General features: G+C 45.0%; 2 protein-coding genes across 4 annotated transcripts; one reads left to right on the forward strand and one right to left on the reverse strand.

The window, feature by feature from the left end:
- Nucleotides 1-51: 51 nt before the first annotated feature.
- On the reverse strand, nt 52-4,999 carry pln (phospholamban). Of its 3 annotated transcripts, XM_061772272.1 has the most exons (3): nt 4,931-4,999; nt 3,501-3,643; nt 52-1,077 (listed from the first exon to the last, which is right to left on the reverse strand). In XM_061772272.1, the coding sequence occupies exons 2-3, from the start codon at nt 3,582-3,584 to the stop codon at nt 907-909; spliced, it is 255 nt and encodes an 84-aa protein (XP_061628256.1). In that variant the 5' UTR covers nt 3,585-3,643; nt 4,931-4,999; the 3' UTR covers nt 52-906. The 3 variants fall into 3 exon arrangements, with proteins under 3 accessions (XP_061628256.1, XP_061628265.1, XP_061628274.1); XM_061772281.1 differs by lacking the exon at nt 3,501-3,643 and having other exon boundaries at nt 52-1,169; XM_061772290.1 differs by lacking the exon at nt 3,501-3,643 and having other exon boundaries at nt 4,931-4,993.
- Nucleotides 5,000-8,290: 3,291 nt separating this feature from the next.
- On the forward strand, nt 8,291-15,982 carry LOC133465394 (T-cell surface antigen CD2-like). Its single transcript, XM_061748157.1, has 9 exons — nt 8,291-8,396; nt 10,191-10,349; nt 11,806-12,096; nt 12,387-12,463; nt 12,963-13,137; nt 13,239-13,292; nt 13,375-13,452; nt 13,529-13,725; nt 13,887-15,982. The coding sequence occupies exons 1-9, from the start codon at nt 8,291-8,293 to the stop codon at nt 13,965-13,967; spliced, it is 1,218 nt and encodes a 405-aa protein (XP_061604141.1). The 3' UTR covers nt 13,968-15,982.
- The last annotated feature ends 1,792 nt before the right edge of the window (nt 15,983-17,774 follow it).

The raw sequence follows: 17,774 nt of genomic DNA on the forward strand, positions 1-17,774 counted from the left end.
TTTTGTGTGTGCAATCGCTTTTGGGCAAGAAAGACAGTTCTAGCTCCAACACAATTGTGTACATGTGCTTTATTTGGTGGCTTATATCTGGACAGTCGAAACATTTAAGAGAACATCGACAGCATCGCAACGTCCGGTCCTGGACATTTCTGAAATCGCCTCGCTTGTGATATATTGTGACTCGAAAATGACGAGCCAGTCGCCGCATATCCGGAAAGATGTGCGAAAGGCCCGCAAGAGCTGAAAACGGCTGCAAGTGAAGATGATCATTTTAGGTGAAAATTGATTTGTCAGGCAGAAATACTGTTGAGAATATGCATGCAAGATTATGCTAATTACAGACCTTCATGTTTGTATTATCCCACGTGTTTTTTTGTTTTTTTTTAACAAAAAGAAACCCTCTTCAATAATTTGACGAAGCAGAGATTCCATGCAGGTCAGCCTTGATTGGAAATGTTGCGAAATTGTGTCTTGTTTGTTGTTTCTTCCCAATTGAGCTTTCGTGGATTTATGAAGCGTCGCTCAGTGACAACGACTCAACTGAAATCTCACCGCGGCCAGAACGACCCAAAGCGATGAGTCGTTTTTAATTTGGCAGCAAAACGTGTTCTCGACGATAGCCCTTCTTGTTGGGCGTTAACTGACGAGTGAACGGCAAGCGATAATTTCAGTTATCGCTCTCCAGATGGAAGTGCGACGTCAACCGGCCTGTGGAAGTCCTGCCGAGTAGCTGTGAGTTTCACACACATTATTATTCGAATTTTATTTTTGAAACAGTAAATGTGCAAAACGTCCATCTCTATACTGCGGGCAGGCGTTGACATCAATTACAGCGAGTCGAGGAGCAGCCGTAGGAAGACGTGCGGTCAGGCGTGGCGTGGGTCAGTGACGGCTGAGCGGGCGCCCTCAGCTGCTCAGCAGGACGATGATGTAGATGAGAAGCAGGCAGATGAGGATGAGGGTGAAGTTGACGAAGAGCTCCTGCAGGTTCCGCTTGGCCTGCGGAGTCACCTCGATTTGGGAGGCGCGGCGGATGGCCGACTTGGTGATGTGCTGGACGCGCTCCATCTTTGCGGTCTGCGGGAGGGAATCAGGACATGAACGTGCTGCCGGACGCCCGGCGGGGAGTTCGGTTCCGGACCGGTCGTGCGACAGCCACGCTTATCCTTCTGCAGGTCAAAGAAAACGGGAAGAAGTGGTATTTTACCTGCTTGCTGCTTATTGCTCAAAAAGGAATCGACACAAAACTTTGTGCAAATTCAGCACGACTTGGAAACATAGCTCTCACTCTTTGTCCAGGCAAAATGTTACCTTGGACAAGAGGCAGGGCATTTTTACATAGTCCTCAATTTGTCATCACTAATGCGTTCCAGTTAACCTCCGCTATCCGTGCCGGAAAGAGACAAACATGGTGGTTTCTGGTATGTGCGATATGGCCGGTGCGACGTGTTGTTTGAAGATCTCAGTATATGGAGGGAGCTCATTGCTGGTAGTGAGAAACGGGAGTGTCATCGTGGCACAGCGGAGCCGAAGTCTAACAGCACGGACGCTCGCGGTAAGCAACGGCGGCCACGGAGAACGGGGAGGGCGTCAGCGCACCCGGCGTACAACGAAACAAACAACTGTCACAATGGGGGAACACAAACGACTTCCGAACATTCACACATTGACACCAATTACACATTTCCAAATAGCCAGGATCTTAGCGCATTTCAGAACATGCAAAAAAAGTGCTGAATAAAGTCAGCGGCCCGGGTCTCACGGTAATTCGCAATGGAGGCCATTGGATTCCTCAGCGTACCTGCAGCTTTTAAGACAGCCACGATGAGACGCCGCTTTCAAAGATACTTCAACTTCAACCCAAATCTCCCCTCGATCGCCAAAATTCTTGGAAAAATAGTAGCTCAACTGCTTAACGAGCACACGGCCTCTCACAATCTATTTTAGAACTTTTTCAGTCCGGATGACTCCACTGACAAAAGTAGTTAACGATCTTTTGCTCGCTGTGGACACTGGCGCCCCATCAGTAGTCATGCAACTGGACCTCTTTTACAAAGTTGAAATTGAGGCAACTGGACTCTTCTTGTTTGTTTCTTCTGTTGTAAATGTTTGAAGCGTGGAGTCTCCCTTCCTATGTCTCGGGAGGGTGTATGCCCTGGGGGTTGTCGCAATAGTACACTGAAAAAAAAAGAAAAGTGCCCTGTGAATTGACTTCATGTAAACGTACATCGGTCGCACGTGATTCAAATGTGTTAAAGTAACGGATATTAACGGAAGTAACGGGAAAGTTCGGCAGAAAGTTCAGAGAAATACGCGCAAAGAATAGGAGGCGTCATCCAAGAGAGGAGATGAAAAAGGGCATTTTCAGCCGTATGCGGCGCTCCTCGGCACCCTCCCTCGTGATCACGCGGTGTGACGATAAGAGAAGTGCCCGGAGGCGCCAGCTGCGCTCCGACGATGTGTCATCGCGGCAGAAGGCTGTCACGACAACAATGTGAAGTCCAAGCCTCCGCGGCGGCTTTTAGGCGTTTCCCACGCGCCAAAAGGTCTGCCGCACGCCCCGCTCGATGGGAGATGAATGCGAGCGCGCGGCATGACATTTGAAATGTCTTTCAACGCGCCTTTGGAACCCTTTTATGATCCCATGCGGGACTTTCCTCTGAACGATGCCGACAGGGCGACCGTGCTTTTGTATTAGCAGCTGCTGCTAACGGCGACCATCTTGCACTTGTATGCCACCTCTGCCAAGTTCTTTGCTATTTTTACTGGGTAGTGCGCTTCCGATGACTTTTATGAACCACTACTGTACTTTTATCATTCTATTGTTTCTTCCACCCTCGAAGTCTCGAGTCCCCGATTATCTCTCGACACGCTAACGCCTCGTTCGGCCTCGTTCCCCGCAAGTGGAGATAACTCTTTTAAGTGTGTCGTTTGGCTCATACGGCCAACCTCTCGCCTGGCCTGTTGTTCAAATTATTGCAAGGGATACGCACGATGTGGACAAAAGTATTGAGACGCTGTCCGTTACACGTTCAGGAAGTGAGGAACCGAGTTGATGCGTGTCTGCGTGCGCGAAACCGTTTCAAAATTCGATGGAGTTGTGTTCCGTCTCTCGAATGCTTTCGAACGTGCTTTTGTGCTGGAACAGAAACGAAAAGAAAGAAACTAAGCACGGAATGCTCCAAAATGTCTTGATGAAGAACGACGAGGCAAGCGCAACCCCTGATTGATGAATGACTTCAGATCGTGTACGGACCACATAGCTTTTCATTACCAGCAAACGAGAACATGAAACTGGCAAGGTTGTACGATTGTACGATTGGTGCATTCTAACACGTTTAAGTAACGTAAATGGTGAAAGCCTTCAAGCTGACATTGCACAGACACAAGAATGCGAGATTCATGACAAAACATCTTCTTTTCCTATGGGCTCGTCCCGTTCGGGGTGGCCACGGTGCGTCTTTCTTTTCTCCTCCATCTTCCTGTCTGACGCCAACTGCCCTCGTGTCTTCCGTGACGACATCTGTCGACCTTCTCGTTGGTCTTCCTCTCGCTCTCTCGCCTGGCAGCGCCATCCTCACCATCCTTCTACCAATATGCTCGCTCTCTCCCCTCAGGACAAAACTTCACAGCGGAAACAATTCTGTCAATCAGACAAAGCAACTTAAATCATCCGAGTTTGTAGCGCTCCATCATAAGTGCCCTACTGATCAATGAACCGACTTGCTTACGCGCACTAGGTTGCTTCAACACGGAAACGAGATGCTTAACAGTCTTTTGTTTAAGAGAAAGGAAGTACAGAAGTAAACATCAGCATTCCGCCCCCATCTTGATTTAGAATGACGGTCCTTAATGCACAAGCTCTTGATTCACGCTCATTTTTATTGTTCAAGTTTGTCATGTCAAACAGAATTTTGAATGCCCCTATATCTTTAGTCTTAACAGAAGAATACATGTGACACTGCAGAAGTGAGCATATGGCATCATCCGATTGTCACAGTCAGCTGTTCCTTTGTGGAACAATCGTCAGTTTTTCACTGCTAATGAGTGAAAAGAATTCAGCGTTGCCAGTAAATACGAGGAGCTTTCGAGGCTTATGCTAAATTTAGCTCCCGTCCAAATCTTCACTTTTCAGCAAGTCATCTCTTTACGGCCACTCGCTTAGACTTATTGTTCCCTCAACGTCGCCGATAACAGCTGACGTGTGCCGCGGCTGTGCATCGACATTCATTGCTTCCATCAATCTGGGTTTCAGCCGCTATGGAAAATCGACACGCATTGCAAAGACGAGTCAAAGTGATGATGGAGAAAGTAGTTGTGAAAGAAAACGTTCTATTCTGTGACGAAATGACAACGATGATCACTAAGTTTAATTTGGAAGCCAATGAGCTGATGTGCTTTGGATTGAATTCGTGCCGCATCTTTGCTCCTCGCTCGCCGTAGCGGAATGAAGTCCAAAGCGGGGCTATGGTGTCATCGTTTTGATTGACAAGGTCAGAAATAGTCCTCATCAATCATTCAACAGGATGTTTATTCATGTAGTTGAAGTTTGCGCTGCATGCATCGTAGTCAATATTTGGGTGACTTGGCTTAGCTGTAGGATGAGCAATACGCAGTATATTAGAATGCCCATTAGTATGATTCAGTACACTTCCACCTCTCCACAAACTACAAACAAAGGTATATCGTGAGAGAAAGTCCTCTCTGACAGACTCAAATGTAATTAGATGTACGATGGCAACATTTCTATTGAATCTCATTAGATTGAGTAGGCGTACCTAATGAAGTGTCAGGAAAGTCTACGTCAAGATGCGCTCGTGTGACTTACGAGAAAGTGTTTCCCCCAAAACTAAAACCTTGCCTTGCGACGGGAAACACTGACACACATCGGGAGGAAAGCTCTCCATTCTCGAAGGATGCTGCTTCTTACCTTTTCAGATGAAAGCACGTCTGACTGCCGTGGAAGAGAGGAAGAAATGTCAGCTATCCAAGGCTGTAAACACATCGGAATGGAGAAGAGAGAGAGAGAGAGAGAGAGAGAGAGGGAGGGAGAGGGAGAGAATAGAACAGTCATGAAGCTTAAAGCAGTAAGACTGACCCATCTCCTGACAAGAAAAAGTATGTTTTCAGATAGACTTTGACACTTTTTTCCCCCCACAAAATTACGAGGGGATAATATGTGTTTGTTTTCCAAGTCCTGGGCCACATCCTTCACTTGGAAGAAATCTAAAAAAAGGCCCAAAAAGCCGAAGGAGAACGTAAATGGAACCTGACTGTCGATTTGCAGACTGAGTTTTTATTTTATTTCACACTGAAATGTGCTTTGTTGTTGTTTTTTCTTTGTTTAAAGAGTCGACTGGACATGAAACGTTAATCCTCCGCATTCCGGAAAGGCTGGGAAAGTCCACTCCGAGATGAGGCTGCATTAAGAAAGACAAACGCTACTTTAAGAGGGCGTGCAGTGGGAATTAAAGATGTTGTACACAAATGTTTTTTTCAGCAGGTACATGAAACTAGCTGTCAAAGTTTGTCGAGACTTAAGAGAGATTTAGTCCAGGCCGGAATGTGAAAGTGAATTCAATGTTCTACAGTGTATTCGTTATTGAATTGATCGCAGGCACTTGTAGATTGGTTTTGAAGTCAGCAATGCACGGTGGCCCCGAAGTGCAAAACACAACCGCAAATGAACAAAACAGAACAAATAACTAATCGCAATAACAAATGATTAAACACAACAGCAAAAGAAAACAACACCACGACATTAACCTGCCGGAAAAGGTAGGTCCCGGTCGGGGATAAGACTCATTGCTGATTGGATGAGACGGACGACATGACTGGACGACGCCATCTGTGGAGCCCAAACTCTTTTAAATGTGTTGTTGGCATGCGCATACTTATTTGGATGTCGTGATTTAGTCCGGCGCATCTCTATCCACTATCACCTCGTATGTAACTGGAACAAGCTACGTGAAGAAACCCGCCCCGGTCCTTAAAAGAGGTCGCTGGCCGCTGAGTTAGCGGCCCGGGCGCTCGTCTCCCAATACGTGACACGGTGGAAGCGTGCGCCCGAATCCCGGCGCAGTCGACCGCGTAGGAAGCGTCGCGCTAGTTATGTAACACAGAGCCACAAAATCATACAACTTACATATGTCCCGAGTCAAAATATGATTTGATAGCAGCAGCTACGTTTGAAACACCGGTAAGCGTCCAATCAAGTCGTCCCTCTCGTCCAATCAGCGACGAGCCTTATCCCCGAACAGTGCCGACGTCTTCCGGTAGCTTAATGTCTTTTGCTGTTGTGTTTTACCATTGGCCGTTGTGTTTAGTTATTTGCTGCTGTGTTTTGCACTTCAGGGCCACCGTAGCAATGCAAAAGACATGATCGTTAAAAATGAAAAAGGAAAAAGATATAAAGCACCAGCTCTTCTCTTCTTACGCAGGCTTTAGCAAATGCAGCTCACATGCTTTCCGTTTACATCTTCAACTGGACTCACACACTTATTTTGTGCTGAAAAGAATGACGTTGTTGTTTTTCTACGTCTCTTTTTTTTGTTCCAGGAGCTGTAGAGCTTTTTGGCCTTACATGGTGAAAAGATAACTCTGCCCCAAAACTAGAGCGTGAGTATGAGAGAGAGAATGAAACAGCTCCTCTGGCACGTCAGCAGGTCTTATCGTCCAGCATGGAAGAGCTGATAATAATGGACACGCAGTGCTGTGCCAAAGTCAAAGGTCACCGCTAGATTTGTTGCTTCAATGGCCTTTTTCGAAAACGCACATAGGAAAACAGATGTAAATAAAACCCAGAGTTCGATGAAACTTTGTAGAGGGACAAAAGTGGACATACGGTCAGAGTCATAACAGACAGCCAATCTATCACCCGATCACGTTCTACTAGCCACAGTGATACACTTCCTATTTAAGGCTTTGTTGATGATGCAACCGGTGTCAGAATGTCTGACAATCATACATGCAAGACCCCACAGCACGACCCGGTCTTGGTCTCTCTGCGAATCGTGGATTAAGACAACATTGAAATCTGAGCATTTCCTAACTGGCTACAGTATTTGTGGATTACGGAACATTGCATCATTTTGGCCCAAGACAACTTCCCTATCTTCAAAGCCTGACCCTCGCAACTGTGAAGTTAGCTGCGCTGTATCCTGGCTTGGAATCTACCTGTCACAGATGATCTTAAATTCCATCCATTTTCTGAGCCGCTTCTCCTCACGCAGGTCGCGGGCTGCCGGAGCCTTTCCCAGCTATCATCGGGCGAGAGGCGGGGTACACCCTGAACTGGTCGCCAACCGATCGCAGGGCACATAGAAACAAACAACCATTCGCACTCACATTCACACCTATGGGCAATTTAGAGTCTTTAAACAACCTACCAGGCATGTTTTTGGGATGTGGGAAGAAACCGGGGAACCGCCTCGTGCTATATGCAGGACTTTATTTTCCTATGGTGGCTTTATTGTACATGCACTCAGTAGATAATAATCATTGATATCCATTCTTTACGCTGACCCGTATCCAAGGCATTACATTTATTTTGAGCAGATTGCCTCTATGCAGATCTTTGAGTAAATTCTTGAATATACAGTAGTGGCGACACAATGTTGGCTCATCATGAAATTTTCTGCTGTCACCAGTTAAGGTTTTGGACTTCTGGCTGAGGATCATTTTCGGATGTTCGGTGAAGTTCGGTATCCTGTACATGTCAAGAAGCTTCAGTTAGAATACTTGTAAGCAGCCCCCATATTTTTATTTTCTTGTTTTGTCGTGGAATGAAGTGGAAAAGGAGAAGCAACGTCAACTCTATCAGCTTTGTTTACTCAGGCGGACCGACTGCTGCTGTTGGCAGCTTTACACACGTTCCCTCTCCCGTTCAGAATCTCCCCAGTCCCTCCGTAACCACCCCCCCGCCCCGTACTCCTCTCCCCGATTGCCTACCATCGCCCCTTCCCTCCCACTCTTCTCCAAATTTAGACTGCTATGTGGAGAGGCCCACAACTAGATTATCCCCACAGGCCTGCAGATGTGAGCAGAAGTGATCATATGTATATTCATATTTATGGACCTGTGAACCTCAGTTCCAGCAGTTTCAGAGTAGGGCCGGTACTATTTCATCAATATTATAAACTTGCAAAGAGTGTGTTCACTAACCCTCGTGACACGTCCCCTCAAGCAGCACAGCAAAATGTCATGAAGAATTGAGCGGCAGTTAACGGGAGTCGTCCCCCCGGCGCCTCCAGTACGATCTCCCGAATACGGCGGCTCGCGCCCTCCCGAGATGGCAGTCCGCACGTTCACCGGCCCGGAAGACGCTGAGCCTGCTCATCGCCCCGAAACGGAAAGCCCAATCAACTTGTGCGCATCAACAGTGGCATCGGCAGCTTGTTATGCTTTGCTTGTTGATTTTGGTCTTACAGTAAACTGAAAAATATGTGTTGTACACAATAAAGACTGCACAATGCACCGTTCCACTAACACACTTTATATTTATGAACCCTATCAAGCTGCACTCAGCAGTCCTATAAAACATGTCCTAATATTTAAAGTGTGTGTTGACTGGAGCTCCCTGTCCTTACACAAGCTGGTTTATTCTGAGAACGCTCACAAGCTTTTCGATGTCAGTAAAGGCAAAATGTGGTCAGCCTTAATGAGCCCGATTGCCGGGTTGCCAATGGGCTGTGGAGTTTCTCGGTAAAAGTCGGCGATTGGATCGCAAATGTTTGTGCGGTGCCTTCGGTCGGATGTCGGACCCGCGCAGTGGAAAAATATCTCTTCTATTTATAAAGGCCCGTTGAACAGAACAGGGTCATCTGTGTCGCACACAGGACAGGAACACAAACGGTCGGTCGGTCGGGATGTGCGAACTCACACTGAATGTCTCCCCTTCCTCAAAAGCCTCCAAGCCAATTTCAAGTTCTACTCAAGTGTCCCAAAGCCCACGTCCGTCTTCAGATGAAGCTTCTGCAATTTGACAGCTGACTCGGTCTGCACTGGACTTTTATTTCACAATTAAACGACGTTAGCTACAAGAGCTGTTTCGTGTGACAAGGACAATAAAATGCTCCCTTCTGATCGACACGCTCATAAAGCTATCCGTTCGACAAAACCGTATTTGCAATCAATGGATTTGAATCATCTTTAACCGGGCCCACCGAGCTTTCGCATGAGCAAAAGTCGTACGATCTTCTTGCACTCATTGAGCCGTCCCTCCCGCCACCCCATAAAAATTGGTCATTCAAATGTATGAATTCATTTTTATTTTTGATTCATTTATCTCAGTAATAACTGCAAACTAACTATCTGTGGAGCGAGGGAAGTCTGGGCGTCCTTGCTGAAGCTACTGCCCCCCGCGACCCGACCTCGGATAAGCCGAAGAAAACAACTAACTGGCTAGCAAACGATACTGCGACTTAATTATAAACAAATCAAATTATCAGTTGCATGGAATATTATTATTTCATTTTTGAAATACACAATTTCACAAATATTATATTACTCTAAATTGCCCGTAGGCATGACTGTGAGTGCGAATGGTTGTTTGTTCCTATGTGCCCTACGATTGGCTGGCAACCAGTTCAGGGTGTACCCCGCCTCCTGCCCGATGACAGCTGGGATAGGCTCCAGCACGCCCGCGACCCTAGTGAGGAGAAGCGGCTCAGAAAATGGATGGATGGACATTCCATAGCCCCCCCCCACACTCATTTCCTAATGGTCTGGCCCATCTGACTGATGAAAATCAATTGTGAGTTGGCCCACCCCCAAGTTACAGGTTTTCGTGATCATTGTGGTTTTGCTAAAACAGCTCCTCTAATGATGGCCTGCGACGTTTACACAGTATATATTGTGTGTGAAATACTCCACCACGTGGAATGTGTCAGATGGGAGCTGAGTGGCTGTAGTATAGACAGATCAGTTCGTTTTTAAATAAGTGCCACAGCGCAACCCTGTGGACAAATCGAGCCATTGCATCTGCCAAATTCTTTAGTCAAGTGCCTTCAAACTGATTATTATTGGGACAGAACAGTATTATTGTGACAGTATTTTTTTTTTCAAATGCAGCCTCACTAAAGGTGCAACTTCTTGTTCTGTTTTTTACATTTGAAGTCGGGGGGGGGGGGTGGGGTGTGGGGGGGGGGGGGGGGTAGGTGGGGGGGGGGGGGAACCACTTCCTTTTTGAGACCATCTCACAGTGAACAACGAGGTCCTGACGGCTCCGACAGGAAATTACCTTGATCTTGACAAGCAGTTGTTGTTCTTGAAACTGATGATGATGGTGCAGATGGCTTCTCCTTCGCTTGTCTCCCTGCTCCTGCTCTGCTGCGGTCTTACCTCCACAGGTATGCAACTCTTTTTGGTATCGAGTAGTTTTTACTTTGAAGATCCTTGGGAACTTACTGACAGCTCATATCTTGTACTTCTTTAATACTGCTTATATGGAAATGATCCTACATGCAAATAACTTCAATGAGCTGTGACTTATGGAAGAGAGTGGAATTTTTGGAAGAGAGTGGAATTTTTTTTTCAATATTATATAACATAAGACCACAATGCGACTGTTTGTAAAAAAAGAACAGCAAATTCAGACAAAGTGTAAAAAACAATGTAGAGGAGCAATATGTTTCTTGAGATGGCTGAATGCGGTGGCAAGTCACAAGTGTTCGGGGGGGGGGGGTGAACACAGGAAGTGAGGCAGAAAAAGTTTTTTGTGCACGTTAACTCACTGGAACAAAAGAAAGAATAGCAACGCCAATTTCTGATCAAATCAACATATTTAGCAAAGATGTAAAACTACTCATATATTTTTTTTTAAATGATGAATGTCTTTTCCATTTTAAAACTATTGTAAATTCAGTACTAGCTGATATGCGGCAAATAATTGAGTTTCCTAAAGCTCTTAAAGTAGCTGCCATTCAGCCTCTTCGAAAAAATGGCTTCCATGTTAGCGAAGTATAGACCCATCTCAAACCTCCCCTTCATAGCCACAATTGTCCAGAAATCAACTCAGCGTTTTCTTGAACATAAATTCACTTTTTGACAAATTTCTATAAGGTTTCCAAACTCATCACACTACACAATCCACTCTTATCAAGGTGCTGAAAGATATAAGGTTGAACACTGATTCAGGACAAGTGTCGGTTCTTGTAATGTTGGATCTTTCGATACGGTGGATCATAACCTACTGCTCAACAGGTTGGAAGCGTGGGTAGGACTAAATTGAACAGTCCTTAAATGGTTCAGGTCCTACCTGGAGAAAAGGAGGCATTTTGTAACCACTGGAAGTGTTCAATCTCATCGTATGGCACTGACCTATGGGGTCCCTCAAGGGTCAGTTCTTGGACCCCTCCTGTTCAGCCTGTATATGTCACCCTTGCATCAAATTCTTCAGAACTTTAATTTAGGTCTTCTTTTTTTCTCATGCTTTTTTTTTTTTTTTTTTTTTTTTTTTTTAGAGCATTTCCACTTTGAAATGATCTTTCTCGGATTTTTTTTTTTTTTTTATGATTGTATTTTTCTTCTGCGATTGGCTGGCGACCAGTTCAGGGTGTACCCCGCCTCTCGCCCGAAGATAGCCGAGATAGGCTCCAGCTCGCCCGCGATCCGCCTGAGGAGAAGCGGAATGGAAGATGAATGAGTGAATGAATGTATTTTTCTTTTCTTTTGTTTTTCAATGTTTTGAAGCTGTTTTTGTTTTGTCTTTTGTCATGCTTTTAATCATGTGAAGCACATTGCGTTACCTTGCGTGTGAAACACATTAGCTTTGCTTTGCTTTCCTCGATTTTCTTGTCGCTCCAGACTCCCGGGACGTTTGCGACACCTACGCCCCAGTCGGCGGGAGTTTTGCCGTGCCTCTGCGCCACACACTGCAAAAATCTGAACGCTTGAAATGGCAGCACAACAAGATCAAGATCTTTGATCAAAAACCAGACGGGATTATTACAGGGAAGCGGGAGGATGTTTATGAAAATGGATCCCTGAAGCTGACAAGCCTGAAGAAAAGCAGTCAGGGCGAATACATCCCCGAGGTTTTTGATGCAAAAGGAGAATCTGTAATAAAGAAGCAAAGTCTATATTTGTGTGTGCTGGGTATGTATCAACGACGTTGTCTTCCACTGTCTTCTTTTTGTGTCGCCCCGCTTAAGATTAGAACTTCATTTGGTTAGTTTGAAAATAAGAATGTCAAAATTATGATATACTATTTTATGAATACATAAACAGCATATTTTGATGAAAGATATCAATGCTTAAAACAATCGAATCTAATATCCTGCAATGTTTTTGTGCTGCTAAAGATTGACGTTTCCAAGTCTTTTCGATGAGGGTTCAAATGTAACTCGGCTTTTAAGCGTAATTGTTGACCTTTCAAATGTGATCAGATGCGGTCCCAAAGCTGAGCTTGAAAATGGAATGTGCCTTGCCCAATGTGAAATTCACATGCATGCCTGCTGGTCAGGTAAGGGCCAACACACTTTTTTGTTGTTGTTTTTTCATGTAGTCAAAATACATACAATCAACATGCAACATGAGTTCAATTATAAACGTACATGTTAATAACAGACAACTTTAAAAAAAAAAAGTTTTTCAGTACACCATAATGATCATTTCGACACATGAATGCATGTTTCTACCTTTTAGTCTCTGTGGAAAGACGAGCCGATGTAAACAGTATATACGCGTATTTTTACATACTGTAGATTTTGTAGACTTTCAGGCTTTGAGCTCAACCTTTTCATGACGGGGCTTGAATCGGGGAAAAACATTTTTAATGTATGCAGATCAAAATTGAGAAGACTCACAAAGACGAAGATACATGTCTTTTATTGAACCTGATCACATGTGCGTAGATTCAATACCTGGTCATAAATAACATTTCTTTTGCTTGAAATCTCTTTTGTTGTTCATTTAAAAAAAAAAAAAAAAAAAAGCACTCTGAACTACTTTCTGACCCACAGACGCCGAACGCCACTGTTGCGTGGTTTCAGAATGGAAAAGTTTTGCCTCAGGAAATCGGACGGACGGTGCTGCGAGTTGCCGACGAGGTGATTCGCGATTCGTTCGCTTGCAAAGTTTCCAATCGCGTCAGTTCCATGAGCAGCGAGAGTGTGATCCAAAAGTGCATCGGCTCGAGTGAGTATTGTCCACATAGCCAGAAAAGTTTTTCTGCAGTTGTCTCCATTGCTGCCGGACTCACTGTGGCATCTTTACTGGCACGCCGATCTTCCCCAAAGAGTTATTTGGCCTCGATTTTCGGATCATGGTGAGCATCCTGGCCAGCATGGGAGGTAAATTCGCTTCACCGATGAAACAAAAAAACAATATTTCGAGCATGTCTTACGAGTCATTTTGACTTTTTGTCCTGCGCAGGCCTTGCGCTGTTGTTGCTAATCATCTTAATCGTTTGCTGCGTCCGAGCCGTACAAGAAAAACATAAACAAGTTCAAGGTAAGGCAACACTTTGGAACAAATCCATCAATAAGATAAGAAATATTCATCCCGTTCATTCATTCAATTCCAACAGAGGAGGGGGAGCTTCGTTTGGGGTGGACCAATCCTGAAGGGCAGCAACATCAATGTCGTCACCCACCCAATGAGGATCGCCATCATCATCCTCATCACCGGGAGCGGCCGGCGGGTCAAACCGGACCTCGGCAACACCGCGGCAACCGGCACGGCGAGCCACAGCAGCCGACGACCGGCCCCCGAAGAGCAGCACAGGTCGGAGGAAAGATACGTAATCGACACAGTGTGGGAAGCACGGCTTCTCAAACACCGGTCCGGGCCCCTCTGGGGGCCTCGGACATGTTGAGAGGCTTGACTGTGAACAAGAGCAGCGCCGTCCACTCACCTCACCTCACCTCCTTCTTACCTCCCTTCAGGGCTCCGAACCTGCGGGCACGGGCGAGCAGGCTCCTCCTCTTCCTCAGCCCAGGAAGAAGACTCAAGCACGAAGAATGTGACAATCCCTCACCTTCAAATATTATCATCATCATTATCATTATCATCATCATCTGACAGCATTTAGGATCCCTAATTTGCCTACAGTGGATATAAAAACTCTACACACCCCTGTTCAAAAGCCAGGTTTTTGTGAGTAACAAATAATCAGACCGAGAAAAAACATTTAAGAACTTTTTCCGCTATTAATGTGACGCATAACCTGCATAACTTTGATTATTCTTGTTCATCTTTTCAAGCAGGCACGTAAAAATGAACAACTAAGATAATTGGGTTTCACGACTGTGAACTGAACAGACTCTCCGAAACACGTGGGAAAATGTGATATGAGCCGATCAAACCAAGCTTGAACATTTTGGCCATCATTTCAAAATATGCACTGGGTACGGAAAGTATTCAGACCCCTTCAATTTTTCACTCTTTGTTATATTGCAACCTTTTTGTTAAAATAATTTCTGTTCATTTTTTTCCTCATTAATGAACACACAGCACGCCATATTGACAGAAAAAAAACGGAATTGTTGAAATTTTTGCATTTTATTAAAAAAAGAAAACTGACATATCCCACACCCACAAGCATTCCGACCCTATGCTGAGTAGTAGAAGCCCCCTCTTGAGCTCATACAGGGTTCTCCTGGAAGAAAACCTTCTCCAGAGTTCTTTGGACCTCAGACTGCCCCGAAGGTTCACCTTCAAAAATAAGCACACAGCTAAAATACCGAAGGAGTGGCTTCAGAACAACCCTGTGACTGTTCTTGAATGGCCCAGCCACAGCCCTGACTTAAACCCAATTGAGCATCTCTGGAAAGACCTGAAAATGGCTGCCCACCAACGTTCACCATCCAACCTGACAGAACTGGAGAGGATCTGCAAGGAGGAATGGCAGAGGATCCCCAAATCCAGGTATGAAAAACTTGTTGCATCATTCCCAAAAAGACTCATGGGTGTATTAGCTCAAAAGGGGGCTTCTACTAAATACTCAGCAAAGGGTCTGAATACTTATGGCTGTGGGATATGTCAGTTTTCTTTTTTAATAAATCTGCAAAAATGTCAACAATTCCGTTTTTTATGTCAATATGGGGTGCTGTGTGTACATTAATGTGGAAAAAAATGAACTGAAATGATTTTAACAAAAAGGTTGCAATATAACAAAGAGTGAAAAATTGAAGGGGGTCTGAATACTTTCCGTACCCACTGTATGTTTGGCACAGACGCAACACTGCTCGTCACCAAAAGGACGCAATACCTTTAGTGAAGCTTGGTGGCGGTAGCATCTTGCTTCGAGGCGTTTTTCTTCGGCTCAAACTGGAGCCTTTCAGTGTGTCCAGACCGATTGCGACCCGATTACGTAGAAAGTCGATACAAATGCCTGAATAAGCGGCAATTTGTGTCAGGTGATGCAAAAGACGGGTTTGACGTAACGCGAGTCAGGCGAACACTCGATAATTAGCTTCTCCGCCGATTCAGTCGAGTTGGGAAAATGCAACTCGAGACACGAATTCTCGAGACGCGAACTCACGTGACGTTGAGTCGCGACAGCCAGTCGGCGAGGAGAATATACTGCGCACTGTACAGGGTATCGGCCACATTGAAGGTGGAAAAGGTTTTCGAAATGATCTTAGGCTCATGTTTTTCATCCATCCATCCATTTTCAGCCAATCGCAGGCATACAACAATTCACACCTACAGGTAATTTAGAGTCGTCAATCAACCTCGCACACGTGTTTTTGGGATGTGGGGGGAAACCGGAGTGCCCGGAGAAACCCCACGGTGAGAAGATGCAAACTCCACACAGGCGGGGCAGGGGATTGAACCCCGGTCCTCAGAACTGTGAGGCTGACGCTCTAACCAGTCAACCACCGTGGCACTGGTGCTCATGCTTTCAAATAACAGGGGTGTGTTTACTTTTTATATCCACAGTACGAGATTTTTAACAACACCTCTCAGTATGATGCAGTGGAGTTGTGCAATCACAATTAACAAACATTGTTTCAATAAATGCCTGCGTATGCATTTAGTTTATGTCAAGCCTTATCTTCCGACACAAAATCCCACTCTAATAACATACCAAAAAAATCAAAATACTTCTCTGCTGAATAAAGTAGGGCAAAAATATTCATGTTTTCAGTGAAAAATCTATAGCTGCTGCTATTTGAGGGGTTTTTGGAAATAGTTTTTCTCTCATTACTTGCTTTACTCTTTTTTTTTTTTTGCTGCTGTAATGGTGAATATTGCTGCTGTGACAATCGAACTTGCCTCAAGGGATGAATAAAGAAAAATAAAATAAAACGCTTAGCTCGCACCGCCCCTCTGGAAAACTCATTCATAACAAATAAGACAATACAAATTAAGACAGTCAGAAAGCCCTGTTTCAAGAATGTTTCTGTCATAACTAAAAACTTGATGAGCAATTTCTCTTGCACATTTGAAAAGAAATGGCAATTATTCAGTTCAAATGTATCCACTTCATTGTGCGCACGAGTGAAGCCATTCGGGCCTCCACTTGAACAGTTGAGCCTGTTCGATGTGCTCGAAAGTGCAGGACTTCAAAATGATTTGTATGACCAGACATTTGTGCTGTGCGCTGAAAGGGAGGCGTGTGAGCACAAAGCAGACGCGGCGCACTTCTGCACAAAGGTGCTTGCGGTCCTCGCTGAGCTTCTGCACAAAGGGAAGTTGGTGACGGAGGACTGCGGTCTCTCTTTTTTGTTCCATATCCGAATCATGCTTTGTCCGCTCAGCTGTCATCGGGTCAAATGTCATCGCAGTGATTTTGATGCATTTATTCCTCAAATTCCTCATATATGTCATTTACCCCCGAATTTTAACGATAAGTAACAAAGTCTACGTCTCAAAAGTCCAAAAACAACAACAACTGCATTGGTCCATTATGCCCACAAGATGGTAGTGTTGTTGTTGTTGTTTTTTAATGTTTCCTGGTACTTTGACGCTACTTAATCCATATTTTCTTTTGACCTTTAAACCAGATTTCAGTCTTTCATGAGAGGAATGGGACATAAAGTTGTAAGAGGCACACACACACAAACACACACACACACACACGGCACTTGACGTTGCTCTCCTCACATTGTCAACCTTTGACCTTTGAGGTGTGACTCGCAGTTCCTCTTGTTTATTTGGGTGCGGCGTGGACGTTTTCCTTCTCAGCGCGGAAAATGTCGACTGTTGTGAAAACCCTCACGAAGTGACAAACACGAAGGAAGAGAGCTCGTCAAATAATAGAAAAACATCGCAGTGGCTAACAAGATATCCGCCGTGTGCTCCAATTGCTCCGTGCCGAGACGAGCACGACTGAAAGAAAGAAATTCCTCCAATCACAGAGCACACGTGGACAACAACGAGCTTTCGGGAAGTGAGAGCCGCTTCTTGGGGACTGACGAACGGAAACCATTTGATACGCACTTCGGAAATGAACATTTGCTCCAATGACCTTTCAGTCGTTCGTGACATTCATCTATATGAAGACGCACTGATGACGATCACAGTAATTGCACTGGCTTACGAAAAACAGGTTGTTTTTTTTTTCAATTGATTGAGAAGAATTTTGCATGGCTGAATTGGAACGGAATTGTTCTGGGCAGGTTTTTATGCCACGTTGTTAACCGGCTGCACGGGCGCCATCGTTTAGTTGGAAACAAAACAAACAAAAACACAGGATTTGTGGCCATCCTTCAAAAAGTTGACCTGATCGATAGTTGGAATCGGCGCAATCAAATTGTCCTGAAGCAGCTTAAAAATCTGGGACGGCAAATGTTTATGTCGACCGGTGTAATCAACGCCGATTTGAT

This window comes from Phyllopteryx taeniolatus, chromosome 1 (assembly GCF_024500385.1).
Source record: "Phyllopteryx taeniolatus isolate TA_2022b chromosome 1, UOR_Ptae_1.2, whole genome shotgun sequence".
In the NCBI taxonomy this organism is placed as follows: domain Eukaryota; kingdom Metazoa; phylum Chordata; class Actinopteri; order Syngnathiformes; family Syngnathidae; genus Phyllopteryx; species Phyllopteryx taeniolatus.

Bases quoted from the DNA above. Each gene is read 5' to 3' on its own strand.
- LOC133465394 (XM_061748157.1), top strand. From the start codon at position 8,291: ATGGCAGTCCGCACGTTCACCGGCCCGGAAGACGCTGAGCCTGCTCAT. The intron at 12,097-12,386 runs GTATGTATCAAC...AAATGTGATCAG, and splicing joins TCTATATTTGTGTGTGCTGG to ATGCGGTCCCAAAGCTGAGC. The intron at 13,453-13,528 runs GTAAGGCAACAC...CAATTCCAACAG, and splicing joins AAAACATAAACAAGTTCAAG to AGGAGGGGGAGCTTCGTTTG.
- pln (XM_061772272.1), bottom strand. From the start codon at position 3,584: ATGGTGAGGATGGCGCTGCCAGGCGAGAGAGCGAGAGGAAGACCAACG. The intron at 1,078-3,500 runs GCAGTTGGCGTC...TCCCTCCCGCAG, and splicing joins TCGTCACGGAAGACACGAGG to ACCGCAAAGATGGAGCGCGT.